The 27,768-nt window shown below is 47.3% G+C and overlaps 1 protein-coding gene across 1 annotated transcript; it reads left to right on the top strand.

The window, feature by feature from the left end:
* Nucleotides 1-1,716: 1,716 nt before the first annotated feature.
* On the top strand, nt 1,717-27,768 carry PODXL2 (podocalyxin like 2). The gene is made up of 9 exons (XM_040358978.1): nt 1,717-2,062; nt 2,153-2,295; nt 8,164-8,463; nt 14,042-14,574; nt 17,352-17,426; nt 20,187-20,343; nt 20,463-20,524; nt 23,909-24,088; nt 27,060-27,768. The coding sequence occupies exons 2-9, from the start codon at nt 2,268-2,270 to the stop codon at nt 27,252-27,254; spliced, it is 1,530 nt and encodes a 509-aa protein (XP_040214912.1). The 5' UTR covers nt 1,717-2,062; nt 2,153-2,267; the 3' UTR covers nt 27,255-27,768.

Here is a 27,768-nt window from a genome sequence, read left to right as displayed (position 1 = left end):
AGGACCTGTCATGGCTCTATACATGTATAGGAGTATAAAGAGGACCTGTCATGGCTCTATACATGTATAGGAGTATAAAGAGGACCTGTCATGGCTCTATACATGTATAGGAGTATAAAGAGGACCTGTCATGGCTCTATACATGTATAGGAGTATAAAGAGGACCTGTCATGGCTCTATACATGTATAGGAGTGTAAAAGGACGTGTCATGGCTCTATACATGTATATAGAAATGTTCTGCCTGCCCGCTCTTGTCACCACTAACAGCAGCGGCGCCGGGCTCCTCACAGGCAGTGGCGCCTGCCAACTCACTCGCTGACTGCTCCCCCCCCCCTCTGCCAGTGTCTTCAAGGCAGCCCGGTGCCGCATTCCTCACATGCAGCGGAGCAGGCTGGCTGGCAGGCGTCGGTATGCTGCCCCCCTAAAAGTGCTGCCTGGTACCCATGGTACCACCCGGTCCCATCATAGGGCCGGCCCTGCATGACACATTAAAAATGAGAAGCGGGGGGAGGGGGTGTTCTGCTGTCGGAAATGACATCTTACATTAAATTGAGAAGCGGGGGGTGCTGACTTCTTACCTCTTCTCCCATGCAGCCAGCGAGTTGAGAAGCGGGGTTAGGGGACGAAAACAACTTCTCACCAGGCGGGGGGCCTCTAGTAATTTGGGGGGCCCTTCGCAGCTTTGCGGGGCCCTAAGCGGCTTGCATAGTGAGCCTATAGGGCGGATCGGCCCTGGTGTAACGGGAGATATGCATCATGGATGTGCAGCTGACAAATCTGCAGCAACTGTGTGAAGCTATCATGTCACTATGGAGCAAAATCTCTGAGGAATGTTTCCAGCACCTTGTTGAATCTATGCCATGAAGAATTAAGGCAAGAGACGGTCCAACCCGGTACAGTGGAACCTCGGATTACGAGCATAATCCGTTCCAGGAGAATTCTCGTAATCCAAAGCACTTGCATATCAAAGCGAGTTTCCCCATAGAAGTCAATGGAAACGAGAATAAATTTACTCAATGGCATGCAATACCGCATGTGGCCAGAGGTGGGGGCGCAGGAGAGCCTCAGAAACACTTGGAAAGGCCAGAGGACAGCTCGGCTGACCTCGGGAAGGCTCAAAAACACCCAGAGCATTTACGAACTGCTCCGGCGCCCCCGCACCTCAGGCCAAATGTGGTACTGCACACCCCATTAGCTTTAATTCTGCTTGTTCTGCGAGACAACACTCGCAAACCGAGTCAGAATTAAAAAAAAATTGCTCGTCTTTCAAAATGCTCGTTAACCGCGTTACCTGTAAACCGAGGTTCCACTGGACTAGCAAGGTGTACCTAATAAAGTGGCCGGTGAGTGTAGATAATGTTTGGGAGATCTAAGAAATTTTTCTAGACCCAAAAAAAAGCAACATTTTCTGTATGAGAGAAATGTCAGGATTGGCCCGGACTTGAACTGGTTAAAGCACCAATGAGATTATAGCGATTGAATTTACCATATAAAAAAAGATAGTAGTTTCCCGGTAACAGGTGGTGGATGTAGGAGTGGCGGCGGGCAGTAGGACCATGAGGCTTTGAGGAAGATCTGCAGACAGCCACTGCACCAGCCCTGCAGGGAGGAGGTGAGTCAGTGAATGTCTTCTATACATCCAAGGGACCAGACAGAGAGAATCCTGTGCTCAGGGGACCCGCCAGGCTCTCAGCTGTGGGAGGAGGAGGAAGAGGGGGGGTGGGATAAAGCAGACAGCTTAGGGTGGGTGGACACAATACAGAGACCAAGAATGGTTGATGGGGTCTTAGCATAGCCTCGGATCTCCCAGACCAAGCCGCCCGCTTTAATTGTGCCCATTTCCTGGGATCTGGATGCCCTGGCGGACAAGGAATCTGTATCTTTGCCGGGCTGATCATAGATCAATATCCTCAGAGCTGACTGCTAGCCAGCCGATTGCTGAGCTATCACTCCTTTACCATTTTTCTGCTGCTCGATCGTTTTGCCATGCCAGTCCTCATTCCAGCGCTGCCTGGGTGTAGACTGGCACTTGCGGTTAGATCAGCGACTGCACCTTAAAAGGTGAGTAGAGCATTGGGTGAAGCCAGGCATCTCCAGGAGGGTACCGCATTGCTCCATCACCACCTTGTGTTCTTTGATATCACCCTGCAGAAAGCCTTGGGGGTAATACAAGAACGAGAGGACGTTGGCGTCTGGCACCGAACATCCAATTCCTGGGAGAGGGAGATGCCCGCTGATCTAAGGGTGGTCACACATTGACTTCAACATGCTGCAAGCTTGGCACCTTGTGTTGGGTGAGTCCTGCTTATCTGGTCATTTTTTACGTTATTATTCTGATGAGGGCATGTCGAAAACTCATAGTTTCTTCAACAGCTGGGTAGATACAAGTTGCCCATTGGCAGTATGGCACCAGTCTTTTTTTTTGTCGCAGTGCAATGTGTCTGACAGCCACATACTATTTTAAAAATTCATGCGGCTTCAGGAAGGGTGGGCACGTCTCTGAAGCTTCCAATGGCACCTTGGGCACCGATAGAGAGAACAGGCCTGTGTTGCTGCGCTTGCTTACAGGCAAAAAAATGACAACCCGTGTGAACGACGATACCCTTTGATTTTAGCTTATTCAGCACCAGAGCACAAAGAACAATCGTGATTATCAAAGTGCCGTCGTTACCCGTAGTAACCAACGGGTACTCCCGCTAAATCAGTGAAAGGTTCCTGAATGCTTGCATGTCATCCTTGGTCATTGTACTGCCCTTTTCATATTAAATGTGTTGTAAATATACTCATGATCATGGGCGTCCGCTGAAATTTTTTCAGGGAGGGGCGCTTCGGCAGCGGCGATACACAGTCGCATTTAACCCTTTCTTCAAACGCTAGCGGGGGTTAAAAGTGCCCGCTAGCGGCTGAATAGCGCAGCTAAAATGATGGTAAAGCGCCACTTTACCGATAACGCGGCCAGCTGGCAGTGTGAAATAGATCTTGAGATAATTCAGCTTCACTCCATGCCCATATAAATATAACCTAGAGAATGTACAGACCCCCCTTCAGCACAGATGGACCCCACCTTCAGCACAGACTCCCCCTTCAGCACAGACCCCTCCATTCAGCACAGATGGACCCCCCATTCTGCACAGAACACTCCATTTAGCACAAATGGACCCCCCTTCAGCACAGACCCCCCCCATTACGCACAGACCCCTCCATTCACCACAGACCCCACTTCAGCACAGATGGAGCCCCTTTAAGCACAGACGCCCCTTCAGCACATACCCCCCTTCAGTACAGACGCCCCTTCAGCACAGATGGACCCCCCATTCAGCACAAACCCCCCTCCCCCATCCCATTCAGTACCTCAGATCAGCCATCAGCCCGTTTGGACCGCCCGTGGTCTCAAAACTCTTCAACACCTTCTCGATTTTCCAGGGGGGGTCAATTGCCCCCCCTTGCCCTATGGAGCGGACGCCCATGCTCATGATTGCTAGATTTTTGGGCAAGCGTTGTAAAAAAGCACTAATTCGTTGAATAAGTTTGCTGTAGATTGCAAGCCTTTGAAGTGAGCAATATAAGGTCACTGCCTCATGAGTAATCCAGCTGTAGGTTATCTGTAGATTACAAGCCTTCTAGACGAGCAATATGTAGGCACTACCTCATTTATTAACCCAATCAAGGTTGTCTTTAATATTGATTGGACCCTGGGCAAACATTTTCTTGGGCCCTTATCAACTATTTGCGAGCAGTGTGGGCTCAAGGGGCAGCTGCTTTGGGCCCCACGACAATGACTGGGCCCGGGGCAGCTTCCCCTTTTGCCCATGCATTAAAGAAGGCTCTGAACCCAATTGTATACCTGATGTAGATTGCAAGCCTTTTAGACCAGCAATATGTAGGTACTGACTCACTGAATTACCCAATTGTACACTTGCTGTAGATTGCAAGCCTTTTAGACAAGCAATATGTAGGTACTGACTCACTGAATTACCCAATTGTACACTTGCTGTAGATTGCAAGCCTTTTAGACAAGCAATATGCAGGTACTGACTCACTGAGTAACCCAATTGTACACCTCATGTAGATTGCAAGCCTTTTAGACAAGCAATATGTAGGCATTGACTCACTGAGTAACCAAATTGTACACCTCCTGTAGATTGCAAGCTTTTTAGACAAGCAATATGTAGGCACTGCCTCACTGAGTAACCCAATTGTACATCTGCTGTAGATTGCAAGCCTTTTAGACAAGTAATATGTAGGCACTGCCTCATTGAGTAACCCAATCAGGGCCGTCTTTTAAGTGGATGTAAACCCCAATTTTTTTTTATGTCACAATGTAGAGAATAAGATTTCCTATCATCTGTGCCCAGTCTTGCCACACAGAGTTAATCCAGCTCTGGGCAATCCTCTATTATTGTTCAGTGAAAATTAACAGACTTCCAGATAAAAACCTGTCTAAATAAAAACTCTGTTCCTCTCCCCTTGCTTTGAGTGACAGGTTATTTACATATCTAGCTTGGACATGTTTCTCATATGTTATGTTTATCATAATATGAGGTGATCCACAGTTCATTGTATATTACCAGGATGTGTTATGTGGGGGAGGGGTGGATTTCTCACTTTTTATACTGTGGATCACCTTATATTATGATAAACATAACATAACATATGATAAACATGTCCAAGCTAGATATGTAATTAACCTGTCACTCAAAGCAAGGAGAGAGGAACGGACTTTTTATTTAGACAGGTTTTTATCTGGAAGTCTGTTAATTTTCACTGAACAATAAAAGAGGATTGCTCAGAGCTGGATTAACTTTGTGTGGCAAGACTAGGCACAGATGAATCTTATACTCTACATTGTGGGTTTACATCCACTTTAATATTAATATATTAATTGTACACCTGCTGTAGATTGCAAGCTTTTTAGACAAGCAATATGTAGGCACTGCCTCACTGAATAACCCAATTGTACACCTGCTGTAGAGTGCAAGCTTTTAAGACGAGCAAAATGTAGGCATTGCCTCAATGAGTAACCCAATTGTACACCCGCTGTACATTGCAATCCTTCTAGACGGGTAATATGTAGGCACTGCCTCATTGACTATTCACTTTTCATAGATTGCAAGCTTTTTGGACGAGCAGTGCCCACGCACAGGCTCCTTAAATACATCAGTTGAGCACTTGTCTTAGACTGCAAGATTTTTTGGCGATCAGTGCGTAGGCACTATTTCATTGAATAATCCAGCTGTAGATTGCAAGCCTTCTAGACAAGCAGTGTGTAGGCCTTGCCTCATTGAATAAGGCCTGTTGTACACACACCATAGATTGCAAGCTCCTTAGACGAGCAGCATGTAGGCTGTGTTGGAGACTTGGCACAGGTCCCCCTCTCTCAGTAGTTCTTCCCTCTGTAATGAGATTACAGCCTTGCTGTGGCTGTGACACATCCATCATGCTAAACAGGCCCCTGAGGATCACATAATTAATTTAGCCATGTTGGTACGTGACACTGGCATGCTGTCTACTATTACGCAGAATGAATGGAACACACGGCCTGAAATCGCGTAGTGTCGTACCCAGGCCCCGTATGGCACTACTTCTACTGTAGAAGAACTACAAGACTCAGCATGATATTCCAGAGCCTATGGAAACCCAATGACCAGAATGCATGGCTAGATTTTTATGACCAGTTTTATTGGGCTGCCCATTTATTGTTATTACTGGACGTATGTGTTTCATTTTGTTTTGTTTCTTTGGTCAAAATTTATTTTTTCTGAGATTCGGATGTATCCGAAACTCCAGATGCACATAGTAACAAATGGCGATGGATCCCCAAAAAATTAACAAATGCATTTGTTTCATTCAGATGACGTCGCATTATGCGATAGTAGTTCGGGTCCATGGGGAAATGAATACAATTTTCAAATTCGTTCAATAATTGGGAAGGAATGGATCCGAATTTTGTTCCGTTTGTTCATTCGGATACACATGACGCCAATTGGTATTGTCCAATCAGCTCATGCCAGTTCTCTTGGTGGGTTGGACTAGCAATTCGATATTATAGCAAATATTTAGCAACCTCACGGAAAAAACAGAGGCCCAGATTCACGTCCAGCGGCGTATCTCTGCGGCGGCGTAACGTATCCGATTTACGTTACGCCGCCGCAACTTAGACGGGCAAGTGCTGTATTCTCAAAGCACTCCGTAAGTTGCGGCGGCGTAGCGCAAATCGACCGGCGTAACCCCGCCTAATTCAAATTTGTATCATGGGGGCGTGTTTTATGTAAAACTACTGTGACCCGACGTGATTGACGTTTTTGCGGAATGGCGCATGCGTCGTCCTTGGAATTTCCCAGTGTGCATTGCTCCAAAGTACGCCGCAAAGGACGTCATTGGTTTTCGACGTGAACGTAAATGACGTCCAGCCCCATTCACGGACGACGACGTAACTTTTTCAAATTTCGGCGTGGGAACGACGGCCATACTTAACATTGGCTGCGCCTCATATAGCAGGGGCAACTTTACGCCGGGAAAAGCCTAACGTAAACGTCGGAACTTTACTGCGTCGGCCGCGCGTACGTTCGCGAATTTGCATACTCGACGTGGAATTCGACGGAAGCGCCACCTAGCGGTCAAAAAAAAATGCAGTTAAGATCCGACGGCGTAAGAGACTTACGCCTGTCGAAACTAATGGATATCTATGCGTAACTGATTCTAAGAATCAATCGCATAGATACGACGGATTCGGACTTATGATGGCGTACATGGCGCTACGCCGTCGTAAGTCCTCTGAGAATCCAGGCCAATGAATATACAAAATGAATTCCAATGACGAATCTGGTCAACATAACAAAGTTCTTCAATGAATTGATGCATACGAAACTAAAAAAATTATTTCCACCGTGTACATAGTCTAATCATTCCTATAATACAGGATTGATATAGCGGCAACAGTTTGCATCATAGCGCTTTACAATATAATAGGGAAACAGTACAGCTACAATACAAAACAAAAGAGGATTAAGAGGGCTCTTTTCGTGAGAGGCTTCAATTTAAAAAAGGAGGGACAAGTGATACAAAACCTAAAAACTGTGAAGGGATGAGTTGATCGTAAAAAAAATTATTTGTTGGTGGCTGATGATGAACAGATGGGCTTTTTAACAGCAGACAGAGTAGGAAATAGCTGTTCGGATTGGGGTAGGGAGTTCCAGGGGATGGGAGAGGCTCTGGAAAAGTCCTGAAAGTGAAAGAGAAAAAACTCCAAGGATTTGGAATTGTATTCGTTGGGCAGGTAGAGATTAGCAGAGTGGGTGGTAGATGCTCAGCAGGTGGCAAGATGGATGACTCTGGCTGCAGAATTCATGATATACTGAAGGGGGGGATAACCTGTGTAGGGGTAGACCAATGAGGAAGGATTTGCAAAAGTTGAGGCAAGAGAAAACAAGGGAATGAATTAGTAGCCTAGTGGTAAAGCCGAGTTCCACCCGAAAAAGGAACTTCCGCTTTAAGTGTGGGTGACTTCTTGACATGCCACATTTGGCAATATTTTTTTGGAGGGGGAACGGGTACCCTGTTTTTACAAACACCCAGCTCCCTCTTCCTCCCCTGGTGCCGCGGCGTCCGTAAGGAAGTTCACCTCTCCACCCTCCCTCCTTCCAATGTTCTGGGACACGTCACAGGTCCCAGAAGATTGCCCATCCATTCACAGCACGCAGCGCTGCTCGCTCATGTGAAGCCACAGACGGGCGCCCACAGTTAAAATGCCGGCGCTGCGGAGAGGAGCGGGGGCTTCGTGCGCCCACATCGCTGGACCGTGGGACAGGTAAGTGTCTGATTATTAAAAGTCAGCAGCTACATTTTTTGTAGCTGCTGACTTTTAACCACTTCAGCCCCGGACCATTTTGTTGCTAAATGACCGGGCCACTTTTTACGATCCGGCACTGCGTCGATTTAATTGACAATTGCGCGGTCGTACGACGTGGCTCTCAAACAAAATTGACGTCTTTTTTCCCCCACAAATATAGCACTCATTCATTCCCTGTCCAGTGCAGCTGAGGCTGCAGAGAAAACCACGTGTGTTTGAGCTTTGGGGGTGCACACCCTAACGCAATAGGCTACGTACACCTATGATGATTGTAGTTGTGTTTTCCTCACAAGCCTCTTGTTTTCTTCCATAGGCCTTGTCCCGTTCCTCCTTGTGAGCTGCGAGGAGCCCAGTTCCGAAGGACTCTCCTCCACCTCACTGGTGGACCTCTCCTCATCCTTGTCCACTCTAGAGACCTTGGATTCTACGGAACGCGCCAGTGACAGGTACTCAGAGACCGACGCCCACCATGACTTGCTCCACACACCTCAAGGCTCTGGCTTTTCCAGCCAGGAGACGGAGGAGATCTCCATTTTCCAATCCCCCAAATATTTCTGGGATGATGATACAAGAAGAGTGAATGGAACGAGCGATGATCGTGTGACACAAACTGGTGAGTGACTTTGTTCCGGCTTGTTGTTTCTCAGGGATAGGGTGGCCACCTTTTCTTCAAACCCGAACACTTTACTGGCGCACAGCTTTTTTTTTTATAGTATAAACTATACATATATTTTGCTATTAAATAACATTTCTAATCATATGAAGTTAATAACAAGAGTCCCCCTTTACATCAGAGTCCACCCTTTACATCTGAACTCGTAGAGCTCCCTTTCACTGTAAGGGAGAACTCTGCAGACTCTGATGTAAGGGATGCTCTGGGAACCCTGATTTAAGGAGGGAACACTGAGAACTCTAATGTACGGAGAAGACTTTGATGTATGGAGGAACACTGAGAACTCTGATGTAAGGGGGAACACTGAGGACTCTGATGTACGGAAAGAACTATGAGTCCACAGAGTTCCCCTTTTACATCTGAACTCGTAGAGCTCCCTTTCACTTGTAAGGGGGGACTCTGGGGACTCTGACATAAGGGATGCTCTGGGAACCCCGATTTAAGGGGGAACACTGAGAACTCTGATGTAAGGGGGAACACTGAGGACTCTGATGTATGGAGAAGACTCTGATGTAAGGGGGAACACTAAGGACTCTGATGTACGGAAAGAACTATGAGTCCACAGAGTTCCCCTTTTACATCTGAACTCGCAGAGTTCCCTTTCACTGTAAAGGGAAACTCTGCAGACTCTGATGTAAGGGAGAACTCTGGGGACTCTGACATAAGGGATGCTCTGGGAACCCCGATTTAAGGGGGAACACTGAGAACTCTGATGTACGGAGAAGACTCTAAAATAAGGGGGAACACTGAAAATTCTGATGTAAGGAAAGAAATCTGAGTCCACAGAGTTCCCCTTTTACATCTGAACTCGTAGAGCTCCCTTTCACTGTAAGGGGGGACTCTGACATAAGGGATGCTCTGGGAACCCCCGATTTAAGGGGGAACACTGAGAACTCTGATGTACGGAAAGAACTCCGAGTCCACAGAGTTCCCCTTTTACATCTGAACTCGTAGAGCTCCCTTTCACTGTAAGGGGGGACTCTGGGGATTCTGACATAAGGGATGCTCTGGGAACCCTGATTTAAGTAGGGAACACTGAGAACTCTAATATACAGAGAAGACTCTGATGTATGGGGGAACACTGAGGACTCTGATGTACGGAAAGAACTATTAGCTAGATTCAGAGAGGGCGTCCTAACTTTGCGTCGGCGTAGCGTATCGTGTTTACACTACGCCGCCGTAAGTTAGCGAGGCAAGTACATGATTCACAAAGTACTTGCCTGCTAAGTTACGGCGGCTTAGCGTAAATCGGGCGGGCGTAATGGCGCCTAATTCAAATTTAGCTGAGGGGGCGTGTTTTATATTAATGGGGCTTGACCTGACGTGATTGGCGTATTTTACGAACGGCGCATGCGCCGTCCGCCTACATATCCCAGTGTGCATTGCGGCAAAGTATGCCGCGCGGTCCTATTGATTTCGACGTGGACGTAAATGACGTAAATCCCTACTCACGGACGACATACGCAAATGACGTAACATTGTCAAATTTCGACGCGGGAACGACGGCCATACTTAACATTACTATCTCAGCTATTTGATGGAATAACTTTAGGCCTGATAATGCCTTACGTAAACGGCGTATCTGTACTGCGTCGGCCGGGCGTACGTTCATAAATAGGCGTATCTAGTGATTTACATATTCTACGCCGACCGCAATGGAAGCGCCACCTAGCGGTCAGCCTAAAAATTACACTTTAGGATACGACGGTGTAAGACACTTACGCCGCTCGTATCTGAGCCTAATTTAAGCGTATCTGGTTACCAGAATACGCTTAAATTAGCGCCGCCGCAGATTCAGACTTAGGCTGACGTATCTACTGATACGCCAGCCTAAGTCTCTCTGAATCTAGCTATATGAGTCCACAGACTCTGATGTAAGGGAGAACTCTGGAGACTCTAACATAAGGGATGCTCTGGGAACCCTGATCTAAAGGGGAGCACTGAGAACTCTGATGTACGGAGAAGACTCTGATGTAAGGGGAAATACTGTGGCCTCTGATGTAAGGGGTGCTCTGAGAACCCTGATTTGCCTTAGTGTACTCAGTCAGAGGCAGGAGAGAGAGGAGGGGAGACTTCAGTCACAGACAGGGATGGATGGTGAGCTCACTCACCCCTTGGCAGTCAGCACCTCTCAAATTTCGGCCCCCACTTTCCTTTTCTGAGGGGATTGGAGTGTAGGAAGACACAGAGGGGGAGGGGCGGGAAGAAGAGGTGCAGATCGAGCCCTCTCTCCTCTCCTGTCTGTGTTTGGGGGGGTTGATAGTGTTGGCTTTGGGCAGTGTGAGAGAGTGTAACAGACACTCTCAGCGTAGACAACTGCACCCAGCAACGCGGCTGGGAAGCCATAGTCCGGTCTAAATAATGTGTCCGGGTTTCAGGCAGTCTGAAACTGATGAATCCAAACCCAAACTGAATCCTGGACAGGTGGCAACCCTACACCTAATGCAGCTTCTTCTAAGGCAGTGGCAAGGATGCTGCACTGCTCCTGAATTTGGAGCAGAGTTGTCACTCTCGTGTAGGCAATGTCTGCTTGTGCTATAGTGGGGGACATGGCTGCATTTGGAGTTTTCTGCCCCCTCCAATCCTATTGCCCCCAGGCATTGGCCCACAAGTTATAGTTAATAAAGTCCTGGGCAGGGGGGAAGGGAAACTAACATTGGAGCATCATTAGCTGAGCCACTCCTGTTAATTAACAACCGTACACAGAAATATTTACACATCCAGCCAAAAGAACTCACAGGGGACCCTCCGTAATGTAATTCATCAGAAGATAGTAATTGGTAATCCGCAGGGAGAGATTTACAGAAATGTGTGTAATCCTCTGCAGAGATGATTCAGCTTACTCTGGACTCCTGTATCACCATATCCAGGGATTTACACTATATCACCAAAAGTATTGGGACGCCTGCCTTTACACACACATGGGGCCAGATTCACGTAGATCAGCGGATCTATAGATCCGCTCGATCTACGTGATTTAAGATCCGCTCCCGCAAGTTTGAGAGGCAAGTGGCTAATTCACAAACCACTTACCCCCAAACTTGCGGCGGCGGATCCTAAATCCCCCGGCGGAATTCAAATTCCGCGGCTAAGGGGAGTGTACTATTTAAATCAGGCGCGTTCCCGCGCCGATTTAAATGCGCATGCGCCGTCCGGGGAATTTCCCGGCGTGCATTGCTCCCACTGACGTCGCTAGGACGTCAGTGGTTTTGACGCTTACGTAAACGACGTCCATCCGTATTCTAGAACGACTTACGCAAACGACGTTAAAAAATTCAAATTCGACGCGGGAACGCCGGCTATACTTAACATTGGCTGCGCCTGATAAAAGCAGGGGTAAGTATACGACGGGTACGCCGCTACGGAAACGTCGTAAGAAGACTGCGTCGGGTCCGCGTACGTTCGTGAATTTGCGTATCTCGCTGATTTACATATTATTCAAGGTAAATCAGCGGGAACGCCCCCGGCGCCATTTTTAAATTGAAAATAAGATTCGACAGTGTAACACAGTGTAACACTGTCAGATCTAAGCCCTATCTATGCGTAACTGATTCTATGAATCAGGCGCATAGATAGGACCAGTGTAAGTCAGAGATACGATGGTGTATCTGTAGATAATACACCGTCGTATCTCTTTGTGAATCTGGCCCATGAACATTAATGGTACCCCAGTCTTAGGGGCAGATCCACGTACATCGGCGCATTAATCCGCCGGGCGTAGCGTATCTAAGATACACTACGCCGCCGTAACTTTTTTTTTTTTTTCGAATCCTCAAAAGAATTTGCGCCGTAAGTTACGGCGGCGTAGTGTATCTTTGTCGGCGTAATGGCGCGGCATTCAAATCTCTGTGACGGGGGCGTGTTTTATGTAAATACGTCGTGACCCGACGTAAACGTTTTTTTTAACTGCGCATGCGCCGTCCGTGGGGGTATCCCAGTGCGCATGCTCGAAATTTACCCGGAACACGCCAATGCTTACGACTTACGCAAGCGACGTAAAAAATTTAAAATGCGAGGCGGGAACGACGGCCATACTTAACATTGAGTACGCCACCATATAGCAGGGGTAACTATACGCCGGAAAAAGCCGAACGCAAACAACGTAAAAAAATGCGCCGGCCGTACATTCGCGGATCGCCGTATCTAGCTAATTTACATACTCGACGCGGAATTCGACGGAAACGCCACCTAGCGGCCAGCGTAAATATTAACCTACGATCCGACGGCGTACTAAGACGTACGCCTGTCGGATCGATCCCTCATTCCGTCGTATCTTGTTTTGTGGATACAAAACAAAGATACGACGCGGGAAATTTGAAATTACGCAGCGTATCAAGAGATACGCCGGCGTAATTCTTTTGTGGATCTGCCCCATGTACTTTAATGGTATCCCAATCTTAGTCTGTAGGGTTCAGTATTGAGTTGGTCCCGCCCTTTGCAGCTATAATGCCGCGTACACACGATCATTTTTCGTCATTAAAAAAAACCCGTCGTTTTTAACCACTTGCTTACTGGGCACATATACCCCCCTCCTGCCCAGGTGAAATTTCAGCTTCCGGCACTGCATTGCTTTAACTGACAATTGCGCGGTCGTGCGACGTGGCTCCCAAACAAAATTGACGTCCTTTTTTCCCCCACAAATAGAGCTTTCTTTTGGTGGTATTTGATCACCTCTGCGGTTTTTATTTTTTGCGCTATAAACAAAAAAAGAGCGACAATTTTGAAAAAAAAAATGTAATATTTTTTACTTGTTGCTATAATAAATAGCCCAATTTAAAAAAAAAAAAAATAATTTTCTCAGTCTAGGCCGATACTTATTCTTCTACATATTTTTGGTAAACAAAAAAAAAAAACGCAATAAGCGACTGGTTTGCGCAAACGTTTTAGCGCCTACAAAATAGGGGACAAAATTATTATTATTTTTTTTTTTTTTACTAGTAATGGCGGCGATCTGCGATTTTTTGCGATTACCGGCTTTTCCTGTTTACTTCGTGATCAACCGTGATTGGACACGGCTGATCACGTGGTAAAGAGTCTCCGTGAGAGACTCTTTACTTTGATCGGTGTTACGGGGTGTCAGACTGACACCCTGCAACAACGATTGCCGCAATGCGTGCCCCCGGGGGCGCGCAGCGGCTCAAAATCCTGAGGACGTCATATGACGTCCACTCAGGATTCTACAACCACTTTGCCGACATCAATATGTCATTGGCAGGCGGCAAGTGGTTAAAGACGACTCTGAATGTTTTAAAAATCAGCTTTATACAGTAAAGAAGAAGAAGGCCATATCAACTCATCGGGTATGGAGGCACTACTTCCCGCTTAGGAGGAATTCACAGTGACTGTGCTTGACTGCTCCTTTGTTTAGGGACAATTCCCTATAGGGCCAATTGAACTTATTATCAGACATTAAAATAAACCTATACATAGAGAAGCACAGAAAATTCCCCTTACCTGCCCACTGAAAGATCATAGAAAACATACTAAAAATATACAATTTTTTGTATTATTGTTATAGCTGAACCCGTATCCACAGACAGCAGGGTCACCCAAGATGAGACGAGCACTTTGCCTAAAGAACTTTTGGAAACATCTACAACAATCTGGCCTACAGAGGTTAGCGAGACTCCTGAATCCCCAATCATCAAGGTCCTCGCAGAGGAAGATCCTATCCGGCCCATACACAATGAGACGGCCACTGCCGTTCCGGACCAGGAGGTGAGGACAGCTACCAAGACGACATCCACTTCTTCCAACACAACTGTCAAGCCGCCCCGAAAGAACAAGAAACATTCCGGGTCCCGAGGACATCATGCCGGTCACAAGCCAGAATCTGAACTTCATCCTGGACCTCCTGCAGATTCCCGGGGTCATCCTGCAAGGCATCACCCCCCTGGGCACATGGGCAATGAAAGTATGTTAGTCAACCAATCTTCATCTGCTGCCAACAGCAAAAAGAAACTCGATATCCCGCCAGTTTTTTCCACTCAACGGGAAGCTGACCCAACGAAGGCTGCGGCCCCAATGCAGCTGTCACCAAGTACAGAGCAGGTACAGATACCAGTGCTTTTTATTTTATTTGTTTGAATTTAGAGCCCATTCACACCTAGGCGTTTTGTCGCCTGTAGCGCGACGCTCACAAACGCCAGAGGGACCAAAATACATGAAAGTCTATGGGGATGGTTCACATCTGAACGCTGATGCGCCTGACGCCCATCGGCTGTAGCCAAAAAAAGTTCCGGACCCTTTTTTGTCGCACGTATCGGGCGGTTTGGGCGTATTTGAGCGTTTCCATTTCCCATAGAAAGTAATGGAAACGCTCGATTCAAGCGACTTGCGCGACAACGGGCGTTTGCTACGGGGGTTTCGTCGCTTTAATCAATAGAACTTGTCGCCCATGCAGAAGATTAAAAAAATCTACCAACATAGCAACAAGTGATGAAAAAATGATAGTTTTTCCTATTGGCTAAAATAAAAACGTCAAAGTACAAAAACGTCGGACAACGCTGTATGCAAACGCGCAAATAAGCATGAATACGCGCGACAAAACGCCGGAAAAAAACGCAGAACGACCGACGCTCAGGTGTGAATGCAGCCTTAGAGGAATAAAAGGAGCATCATTCAAAGAGAACCATCCTTGTCTGAGGATTATGCCGCGTACACACGATCATTTTTCGGCATGAAAAAAACGTAGTTTTAAAAAAATGTAATTTAAAATGATGGTGTGTGGGCTTCACATCATTTTTCGGGTTCTGAAAAACGAAAAAAACAAAAACATTCGAACATGCTGCATTTTTTAGCGACGTTTTAAACAATGTCGTTTTTCGGGTTGTAAAAAATGATCGTGTGTGGGCTAAACCGACGTTAAAAACCCGCGCATGCTCAGAAGCAAGTTATGAGACGGGAGCGCTCGCTCGTTCTGGTAAAACTAGCGTTCGTAATGGAGTAAGCACATTCATCACGCTGTAACAGACAGAAAAGCGCGATTCGTCTTTTACTAACACGGAATCAGCTAAAGCAGCCCCAAGGGCGGCGTCATCCGCATGGAACTTCCCCTTTATAGTGCCGTCGTACGTGTTGTATGTCACCGCGCTTTGCTAGAGCATTTTTTAAAAACAATGGTGTGTGGGCAACGTCGTTTTAATGATGAAGTTGGAAAAACTTTGTTTTTTCTACATGCCGAAAAACATAGTTTTTTTTTCATGCCGTAAAAATGATCGTGTGTACGCGGCATAAGACTAAAACTGAATCAAAATTTGCTGCCAAAATGAACACTGCTGCCTATAGACCCCATGGAACTTCCAATCAGGTCCACTTGAAAAATTGACAGGCATATCTGATTGTGAAGCCTACGTGAAAAGACCTGTATGCCTCGTACACACAACCATTTTTCTCGGCGCGATTCCTCTCCAGCCTGACTTGCATACACATGTTCATGCAAAAAAAAAAATCCGACCAAAGCGCAGTGACGTACAACACGTATGACGGGACTATAAATGGGGAAGTTTCTTTCAAATGGCGCCACCCTTTGGGCTGCTTTTGGGCTGCAAAATTGATTCTGAACATGCACGTTTTTTTTCCCCTCGGAAAAGCATACACATGACCAGGGCTCAAGTCCTGCGGGAACGCGTGGGAACGGAGTTCCTGCACTTTTTTCACAGCAGGAACGCAGTTCCCTTTGCAGGACTAGAGCAGCCGAGCCGCCCGAGCCAATCCTTCACTAAGCGGCGATGCCCAGCTCGAGTCACTGTCAGGGGCAGGCGAACCTTAGTAATCCTTTATGTTACTGGCCGCTTCCTGTATATGGATTCATCGGGTAGTGTGCGGGTATTCCGTCACTTCCTCGATGCGGCAATGTCTCCTGGGAGCTTTTTTTATTGTTCCCAGGGGACACTGCGGAGGCCTGCCGCGAGTTATCGCGGTATTTAGAAAGAACTTGCTTAAAAAAAATATGCGGTTTAGTAATGCATATGAGCGTATCATTTTTTTTTTTTTGGTGGGGGATTGGATCTTGGGTGGGAGTTCCCACACTTTTTTCCCCAGGACTTGACCCCTGCACACGACCCTTTTTCACGACGAGAAAAAGACTGAGGCCCTGTACACACGATCGGACAAAACCGATGAAAACGGACTGAAGTTCAGTTTCATCGGTCCAAACCGACCGTGTGTGGGCCCCATCGGTCAGTTATCCTTCGGTCCAAAAATTTAGAACTTGCTTTAAAATTCAACCGATGGACGCCTAACCGATTGGTCAAAACCGATGGTTAGTACGCAAAAGCATCGGTTCCAAACCCGCGCATGCTCAGAATCAAGTCGACGCATGCTTGGAAGCATTGAACTTTGCACGTCGTTGTGTTTTACGTCACCGCGTTGGACTTGATCGGTTTTTGAACTGATGGTGTGTAGGCACATCAGACCATCAGTCTGCTTCATCGGTTAACCGATGAAAACGGTCCTTCGGACCGTTCTCATCGGATGGACCAACCGTGTGTACGCGGCCTGACAGGAAACACGACAAGAAAAAAGAGAGCTGGTTACAATTTTTTGGCAGTTTTCTTATCGTGAAAACCGGTCGTGTGTACAAGGCTTATGGGTTGTGATATACAAAAAAAAAAAAAATTATTTCTACACCCCCATTCTTGGCGGCGGTTCCTTTTGCTGCCTCCTACATCACTACAGGACATAGGGGCCAGTGGGAGGAACCATTAAGCCCAGCGGGGAGGACTAGTGTTGAGTGCTAAAGATTTTGTCCCAATTTTTAGGGTAAACCTACAATACGATACTGCTGTATCTTCCTTCCTCATTATACATAAATTGTCTATTTTCAGGTAATCTGCAAAGACTGGATAAATTTGGCAGGAAAAAATTACATCATCCTCAACATGTCGGATGATATCGACTGTGTAAGTACTGACAACAGTCCACTTGAACTGGCCAACCCCATCCAGTATATATTTTCTTCAGAGCTGTAACCACGACCTTGAAACATGACAGGATCTGGTTGGTTGCTACAGGCAACGCCACCTTTTCCTTTAGAAAAAAAAAACCCAACCCATGTCTGTCAAGGGCTTGATTTTGTGGCAGGCTCAGCCGCCCCTTCCCTCCCAAATTACGCTGCTGGATGTGCAGGCCGGAGCCTGCCCCGAGATGTACCAGTCTCCATGACAACTGTCCTTATTAACCATCTCCAGGGTCTCTGGGTTGTCATGGAAACAGCAGAGGGGATTAGACAGACGTAGAGGGAGGGAGGAATGCGGAACTGCTCGGTGACCTTTTCTGCAAGCTGACGACTCTTTCACTGCCTGCGACGTTGCAGCGATGAAGGCTCCACTGGCCGTACGTTGTTCATAAGTCTATAGGAACTTAATGGAGTACTCCACCCATTGGAGAGCTGGTTGGAGAAGAACCTTGGGAGGCAACCACAGAAAGATATTTTTTCCTTAGTTTACCTGTTTTTGCATTCTGTGGATGACCGTTTAATTTGTTAACCACTTAAGGACCGAGCCTCTTTTTCTGAAAATTACTTAGAACCCCCAAACATTATACATTTTTTTTCTAACACCCTACAGAATAAAATGGCGGTCATTGCAATACTTTATGTCAGACCGTAGTTGTGTAGCGGTCTTACAAGCGCGCGTTTTTGGGAAAAAATACACTTTTTTGAATTAAATAATAAGACAACAGTATTTCTTTTTATAATGTTACGCCGAGTAAATTGATACCCAACATATCATGCTTCAAAATTGCGCCCGCTTGTGGAATGGCGACCAACTTTTACCCTTAAAAATCTCCATAGGCGACTTTTAAAAACTTCTACAGGTTGCATGTTTTGAGTTATAGAGGAGGTCTAGGGCTAGAATTATTGCTCTCACTCTAATGATCGCGGCAATATCTCACATGTGTGGTTTGAACACCATTTTCATATGCTGGCGCTGCTCACGTATGCGTTCGCTTCTGCGCGTGAGCTCGTCGGGACGGGGCGCTTTAAAAAAAATGTTTTATTCTTATTTATTTTATTGATTTTGACACATTTTTTATTTATTTTGGGTCACTTTTATTCCTATTACAAGGAATGTAGCTGAAGCTGCCCACGACCTAGATGGGGGTAACTGAGGGGCTGGTGGGCGGATGAGCGAGCGACAGGGGGGGGGGGGGCGACCAACCAACCGAGTGACGGGGGGATCAACCCACCAACTGACCGAGTGACGGGGGGGATCAACCCACCGAGTGACGGGGGGATCAACCCACCGACTGACCGAGTGACGGGGGGATCAACCCACCGACTGACCGAGTGACGGGGGGGGATCAACCCACCGACTGACCGAGTGACGGGGGGGATCAACCCACCGACTGACCGAGTGACGGGGGGGAACAACCCACCGACTGGCCGAGTGACGGGGGGATCAACCCACCAACTGACCGAGTGACGGGGGGGATCAACCCACCGACTGACCGAGTGACGGGGGGGAACAACCCACCGACTGGCCGAGTGACGGGGGGATCAACCCACCGACTGACCGAGTGACGGGGGGATCAACCCACCGACTGACCGAGTGACGGGGGGATCAACCCACCGACTGACCGAGTGACGGGGGGGATCAACCCACCGACTGACCGAGTGACGGGGGGATCAACCCACCGACTGACCGAGTGACGGGGGGATCAACCCACCGACTGACCGAGTGACGGGGGGATCAACCCACCGACTGACCGAGTGACGGGGGGATCAACCCACCGACTGACCGAGTGACGGGGGGGATCAACCCACCGACTGACCGAGTGACGGGGGGGATCAACCCACCGACTGCCCGAGTGACGGGGGGATCAACCCACCAACTGACCGAGTGACGGGGGGGATCAACCCACCAACTGACTGAGCGACGGGGGGATCAACCCACCGACTGACCGAGTGACGGGGGGGGGGAACAACCCACCGACTGGCCAAGTGACGGGGGGATCAACCCACCGACTGACCGAGTGACGAAGGGATCAACCCACCGACTGACTGAGTGACGGGGGATCAACCCACCGACTGACCGAGTGACGGAGGGGAAAAACCCACCGACTGGCCGAGTGACAGGAGGATCAACCCACCGACTGACTGAGTGACGGGGGATCAACCCACCGACTGACCGAGTGATGGGGGGGAACAACCCACCGACTGGCCGAGAGACGGGGGATCAACCCACCAACTGACCGAGTGACGGGGGGATCAACCCACCGACTGACCGAGTGACGGCAGAAGCTGTTAATGATGAACCTTTTCACCTACTCAGAAGCCACAGGTGCTAGAGATGCATATAGCAAAGAGGATGAATGGAAGAATTTTGGACAGCCGCACTCCAAAAAATGTTGCCTTTATTAATAAAACAAGGTCACAAAGTACATGTCACAGCAGACAGGATCACAGCTGACGCGTTTCGCACTAAAACACGATACTTTAGCAGCAGGCCCAGTCCTTTTGGCTTCCCTTTTGCTCAAGTGCCGAAGGCAACTGCCTCTGCCTACGCCTTGGACCAACCGGGCCCTGCCTGACATGTTTCAGGCATTGGGGGCTGTGGTCAGAGGTGAGGTGCAAGGATAGCAACCAGAGTTTAGATTTTACGGGAGGACCTTATCTACTTTTTCCTTGTTTTGTTAATTGAAGATTCTTCTTACTACAGGAAGAGTTCAGATGGAGGAAGGGGCAACAGCTGCTTTCTCTCCTTGAGGGGGCGCTCTCTTGGAAAACAGAGCCACCCCAGAGGGACTGGGTGATCTTCCTAAGCAAGCCTAATGAGAATGACAATCACCTGCTGATGACGGTCACAGAGGAGGAACGTAAGTCACGCCAAGCTTCAAGCCACCATGTGTGGTTAGGCTTCAGTGTCCGTACACGGTGGGTAATGGTGCCTTTCTGCATCTGGTCTAACCCTTTGTATCTCATTTTATTTTTCAAGGTGTGGTCCCTGCTAAAGACGTCTTCATGGCGCTGGGCGACATAAAACGAAGCCTCGCAGAGGTCAGTGGTGCATACAACCAATCGATGGCCATGGGCTCCCTTCGGTTGGACTCCTGAGATCAGAGCTTTCTAGTGGAAGGAACCGATCACTTTCCTCCCCAGCCTGACTGTCTCTGGCTCGCCCCTTTCATTCATTGGATTTCAGTTCTTTCAATCAAGGAGACTCAGCATCACATGTGGGCGTTAACCAGGGCGGTCTGCATGGAAAAAGCTTGCCTAGGAACCAGGGCCATCTTTAACGTAGGGCAAAAGGGGAAGCTGCCCCGGGCCCAGTCATTGTTGTGGGGCCCAAAGTAGCTGCCCCTTTATCTCACACTGCCCACAAATAGTTGATAAGTGAATTTAGGGGGGTCCAAGAAAATGTTTGCCCAGGGTCCAATCAATATTAAAGACGGCCCTGCTAGGAACGCCCACTCCTCCAGACTGACATCCACCCATCAAGGCATTTTAACCGCTTCCATACAGGGCATTTATACCACCTCAATACCAGGCCTATTCTGGCACTTCTCTCCTACATGTAAAAATCATCATTCTTTTGCTAGAAAATTACGCAGAACCCCCAAACATTATATATGTTTTTTTAGCAGACACCCTAGGGAATAAAACGACGGTCATTGCAACGTTTTATCTTGCACGGTATTTGCGCAATAATTTTTCAAACACCCTTTTTTTGGAAAAAAAATTGTTTCATCAATTAAAAAATAACAAAACAGTAAAGTTAGCCCAATATTTTTGTATTATGTGAAAGATTATGTTACACCGAGTAAATGGATACCCAACATGTCACGCTTTAATTATGCGCACACTCATGGAATGGCGCCAAACTTTGGTACTTAAAAATCTCCATAGGCAACGCTTTAATTTATTTTTACAGGTTACCAGTTTAGATTTACAGAGGAGATCTAGTGCTAGATGTGTTGCTGGCACTCTAACGCACGCGGCGATACCTCACATATGTGGTTTAAACGGCGTTTACATATGTCGGCGGGACTTACGCGTGCGTTCGCATCTGCACGCGAGCTACCGGGGACAGGGGCGTTTTAATTTTATTTTTTAATCTTTTATTTATTTTTTGACTTATTTTTTATTTATTTTTACACTTTTTTTCCAAAAAATATTTTTTTTTTCACTTTTATTCCTATTACAAGGAATGTAAACATCCCTTGTAATACGAAATGTGTGTGACAGGTCCTCTTTATGGAGAGATGCGGGGTCAATAAGACCCCACATCTCTCCTCCAGGCTGGAAACCATGAGATCGGTGAAGAAAAATTCACCGATCTCATTAATACTTGCTTACAGCCACAATCGCGGCTTTGTTTACTTACGGGGACCCGGGCGTGACGTCATCACATCGCGCCCGGGTCCTCCGACGGTCATAGAGATGACTGGTGACCATCTGGTCACCAGTCATCTCTATGCTTCCTGCCGACACCGGACGATTCGTTCTCCGGGCCCCCGATGGCACGGGAGAGCCCGGAGAAGCACCGGATGGCGGCGGGAGGGGGAGATGTCCCCTCCCGCCGCCTGCAAGAACGATCAAGCGGCGGAACCGCCGCTATGATCGTTCTTATGTCATGCAGAATCGCCGGCTGAACAAGAGGATATCTGGATGATGCCTCTGGCTGCAGGCATCATTCAGATATTCACCCGCAAAGCCCAGGACGTCATTTGACGTCCATCCAGGATGACAGATCCCATCTGTGGACGTCAAATGACAATGGGCCGGTATTGAAGTGGTTAATATACTGTATACATGACTCCTCCCAAAAGCCAGCCCACTGCTTTCATCAGGACTGAGGGCTCTTGAGAGAAGTACTGAGGCTGGAAGCGATTTACAAGCCGGCCCCTCCCACCAGCCATGATTTGCGTGTTTCGTCAGATTAGGCAACCGTCAGATTGTGTAACGTATGTAGGGTGGCCACCTTTTCTTCAAGTCAAACCCGAACACTTTACCAGCGCAGCGCAATTTTGTTACTTTTGGGGTAAAGGTTTTACATCACGTGTGCTCAACCTGTGGCCCTTCAGTTGATGCGGAACTACAAGTCCCATAACGCAGTGGTCATCAACCCTGTCCTCCAGGGCCCACTAACAGGCCAGGTTTTATGTATTACCTTGGGGAGATGCAGACTAGAATACTGCAATCACTGAGCAGCAAATCATATCACCTGTCATGTATTTCAGTTATCTTGCAAACCTGGCCTGTTAGTGGGTCCTGAGCACAGGGTTGATGACCACTGTCATAAGGCATTATAAGGCTGGCAGCTACAAGCAGGACTCCTAAACGCAGAGGCATGATGGAGCTTGTAGTTCCGCAACAGCTGGGGGGGGGGCACAGATTTAGCACCCATGTTTTACAAGAATAAATAAAATCTGATCATTGTGAGCACCCCCGCCAGTGTTAGATGGTTTGTCTCACCCATGTAAACTGATACATTCTGCTGGAGAGCTTGTGCTTTTGAAAAGCAGCAGACTTACTGGACAGATCACCAGATGAAACTAGAAGAAAGGAAGCCTAAAAAAAGAAAACGAATGCAGCCGTCACATATACAATTTGCTAAGCAATATAATAAATATTGGGGTAGATTCAGAGAGCAATTACGCCGGTGTATCCATAGATACGCCGCGTAATTGCTAAGTAGCGCCGGCGTATCTACTTTCTGTATTCAGAAAGCTAGATACGCCGACTTTAGCCTAAGATACGACTGGCATGAGTCTCTTACGCCGTCGTATCTTAGGGTGCATTCTGACGCTGGCCGCTAGGTGGCGCTCCCATAGATGTCAGCGTAGAGTATGCAAATTACATACTTACGCCGATTCATGAACGTACGTGCGCCCGGCGGTAGTTTTTTTACGTCGTTTGCGTACGTCGTTTTCGTCGTAAGGCTGCTCCTGCTATTAGGAGGCGCAGCCAATGTTAAGTATGGACGTCGTTCCCGCGGCGCGATTTGAAATTTTTACGTCGTTTGCGTAAGTCGTCCGTGAATGGCGCTGGACGCCATTTACGTTCACGTCGATACCAATGACGTCCTTGCGACGTCAATTACCGCAATGCACGTCGGGAAATTTTAGGGACGGCGCATGCGCAGTACGTTCGGCGCGGGTACGCGCCTAACTTAAATGATCCACGCCCCCTACGGTATCATTTGAATTACGCGCGCTTACGCCGGCACCTTTTACGCTACGCTGCCGCAACTTTATAGGCAAGTGCTTTGTGAATCAAGCACTTGCCCATAAAACTTGCGGCGGCGTAACGTAAATGTCATATGTAACGCCGCCGCAGTTTTGCGCGCCCCTACCTGAATCTACCCCATTGGCTTTTGGGTTTAATACTGATTTAGGAACCCCCTGCTTTACAGGACTAATGTTCTTCACTTCTTTACAGATCGGGATTGAAAGTTATTCCAGCACGGTCAGCTGCCAGTCCCGCCCCAGTCCACCCCGGAGCGATTACGGCAAACTCTTTATTGTTTTGGTCATTATCGGTTCCGTGTGCGTCATGATTATTGTCGCCGGGCTCATTTACATCTGCTGGCAAAGGCGTCTGCCCAAACTGAAAAACATGGTGAGTAAAATTTTTATATACAATTTGATTTCAATGCTGTAGGCCAATGGGCACGGGGGATTTAAAGGGGGTTTCCACTTTTGGATAACTCATGCATGGTTGTTTTGCATCTTTCAGAGGAAATGTTTTCAATGAGATAAACTTGTAAAAGAAATCAGCTTGGTGTAAGTAATCATTCATATGTGTTTATGTCTGAGAGCTGATTGGAGGGAAGGGACACACCTCCTTCACACAGCACACAGGAACAGAGCTGAGGCTGTCAATCACCGGCTGTGTGCTGGAGGTCCCACCCCTGTCCCTTTTTTGTTCTTTTCGTGTTGGGAAAACTTGTCAGAAGTGACTCATGCAGATAGCAGAGGTAGGAGGCAGCAGACAGAAATGACACTTAGTGCTCTGGATTGAGACAAGTAGACACTATAGATGGATATGTTTTGTTCATTTCTAAGGGTTACCGCTACTTTAACTGGTTGCCGACCAGTTTTACGGCGGCAGGTCGGCTCCCCTGCGCGAGAACACGTAATATAGCGTCGGCTCTCGCAGGCACGATCGTCGCTGGGCACACGCGATTGCTCGTTAGAGAGCGGGGACCGGGAGCTGTGTGTGTAAACACACAGCTCCCGGTCCGGGTCCTGTCAGGGAGAGAAATGCTGATCTTCTGTTCATACAATATATGAACACCGATCAGTCATTTCCCCCTAGTGAGTCCACCCCCCCCCTACAGTTAGAACACACCCAGAACACACCCAGGGAACATACTTAACCCCTTCCCCGCCCCCTAGTGTTAACCCCTTCCCTGCCAGTGGCATTTTTATAGTAATCCAATGCATTTTTATAGCACTGATCGCTATAAAAATGCCAATGGTCCCAAAAATTTGTCAAAAGTGTCCGAAGTGTCCACCATAATGTCGCAGTACCGGAAAAAAAACCGCTTTACATTACTAGTAAAAAAAAAATATTAATAAAAATGCCATAAAAATACCCCCTATTTTGTAAACGCTATAACTTTTGCGCAAACCAATCAATAAACGCTTTTTGCGATATTTTTTTTACGAAAAATATGTAGAAGAATACATATCGGCCTAAACTGAGGTAAAAAATGTTTTTTTATATCTTTTTGGGGGATATTTATTATAGTAAAAAGTAAAAAATATTCATTTTTTTCAAAATTGTCGCTCTATTTTTGTTTATAGCGCAAAAACTAAAAACCGCAGAGGTGATCAAATACCACCAAAAGAAAGCTCTATTTGTGGGGAAAAAAGGACGCCAATTTTGTTTGGGAGCCACGTCGCACAACCGTGCAATTGTCAGTTAAAGCGATGCAGTGCCGAATCGCAAAAAGTGCTCTGGTCTTTGACCAGCAATATGGTCCGGGGGTTAAGTGGTTAAATCACTGGTGAAAACAAAGGCACCCTAAACTTTTGATCAGTCATTATTATTCTACTGTACATATACATTCTATAATATGGTGGAGTAAGCTTTATCTTTATATGCTGTGGAATCTCATTGATTCTATACAGTGACACTCCCTCTAGTGGTAGAAGGTAGACACTGCGGCCACATTTTAGTGAATAAATGATGCCTTCATTGTCCTGGATGTAGTTTATGCCATTTACAGTAAGTTAGAGTGGGTGCATTCGGCTGAGTCTACTAGCAATACACTAAAATGCAATTTTTACAACTGTCAAAGGGTGTCTACATCTTCCAGTATACAGTATTTGCAATAGTGCCATCAGTGCAGAAATTATTTCTCAGGCATGGTTTGTGTTGAAAAGTCACTTGTATTCTCGTCCAGAACCAAATGAGGAGGTGTCCAGGAAGGATGGCATGTCCCTATCTTTTCTCTACTTGTCTGGAATTTCTCACTGATGCTAATCACTGTCCCTGTCAAACTGGTGACCTGTTCCTACACTAACCGTCCACACATGAAATACTCTCCAAGCCTGGAGACCAGGGCTTTAGGTAGGCTCTGTGTGGCCCAAGATGGCTGTCAGAGTCACATGGAGCGTAAGCATCCAATCAGATAGCTTCCCCAGTGACCCAGGAAACCATGTTCCTCTTGACTTCCCTTCCATCTGCAATGCTGCTGCAGTCGAGCGCCACCTACAGTTGAGAAAATAGATTGCACCTGCCTCCAAATGTGCAAGTAGCAATGTACAGAGTCAAAAGGCAAAATCTTGGTCAGAAGTCCAGGCCAAGGTTGATAACTGAGATGGGCAGCAAACATAGACTGATAAGGATAATCAAAAAGCAGGTCTGGTGAAAGACAGGTCAATATCATGGTCAACATAAGGTTCAGGATCAGGAATTGCAGGAACTTGGACTTAAAGGGGTTGTAAAGGTTCATGTTTTTTTACCTTAATGCATCCTATGCATTAAGGTGAAAAAACATCTGTTGATTACCGCCCCCCCCCCCCCCGTTTTACTTGCAATAAGGTGAAAAAACATCTGTCGATTACCCCCCCCCCCCCTTTCACTTACCTGAGCCCTGGAAAGTCCAGCGTCGCAAACGCGCTCGATCTTTGCCCGGGCTTCTGGGCTCTTCATTGGATAGATTGATAGCAGCGCATCCAATGGCGCAGGTGCCGGGGGGCCGGAACCGAGTCATACACTCGGCGGCTATGTATGCCGAGTGTATAACACGGGAGCACGCCCGCAAGGTAACGCCCTCGGGAGAGAGCTTGCCAGAGGGGGTTAGCTATTGCGGGGAGGAGCCAAGACAGCTGCCGAGGGACCCCAGAAGAGGACGAACGGGGCCACTCTGTGCAAAACGAACTGCACAGTGGAGGTAACTATGATATGTTTGTTATAAAAAAAAACTGAACCTTTACAATCACTTTAAAGATTAGTAATGATCCATTGCAGGTTTAAATAGCCCGCTGGACACCAGTATCTGTACATAACCCCTAATATATGGATCCAGCCTAAGTCATCTTTTTATTTACTCCATGTTCCTCTTTAATGTCTTTCCAAGGAGCTGCATTTTGTGGAGAATGGCTGCCACGATAATCCCACCCTGGACGTGGCGATGGACGGACAGTCGGAGATGCAAGAGAAGAAGGCGAGCATCAACGGTGGCACCGCACACCAGGGGGATGGCTGGGAAACCCTAATCAACAAGCCTGACAAAGAAGAGAATGAGGCTATGGAGGAGGACACCCACTTATAAAGGCCAGCGACAGCCCGGTCTGTTGGCAGAACTTTTTTTGGCCGTGGGGCACCTTCAGGATGCGTCATTTTACCAAACCCCAGATGCTGGGACTAAAAGAAAAAAAATATGGAGTTTGTCGATCTGTAGCAGCACAGAAGTCTAGATAGAGCACACAGTGTCAGTGACTACTCATACGCTGGTCCGTGGTTTACAGTGTTTAATATGATTGCACTTTACTCTTCCAAAGATTAAATTCAGAGTCGGCTCACCAGCGTAATACTATCTGCCAGACCTTTTTCAGAGCAGCCTTGACTGGACAGAGCATTGTTTTAGATTAGGCATTGTACATTTTCCCCCCTGTGGCGATGTAGGACTGGGATCGCTTTTAAACGCACAGACTGCCTCCATTGTTCTGCCTTGCTATGCCAACCGTATGTAGTTTGTGTCCTTACAGCTTGGTACCAAGTCCGCTGGGCAAATTATGAAAAATTTAAAAAAGAAAAAAAAAGAAAAACAGGGTAGCTACAAAAGA

Source organism: Rana temporaria, chromosome 7 (genome assembly GCF_905171775.1).
Source record: "Rana temporaria chromosome 7, aRanTem1.1, whole genome shotgun sequence".
In the NCBI taxonomy this organism is placed as follows: domain Eukaryota; kingdom Metazoa; phylum Chordata; class Amphibia; order Anura; family Ranidae; genus Rana; species Rana temporaria.
This window is presented reverse-complemented; position numbering and strand designations above follow the sequence as displayed.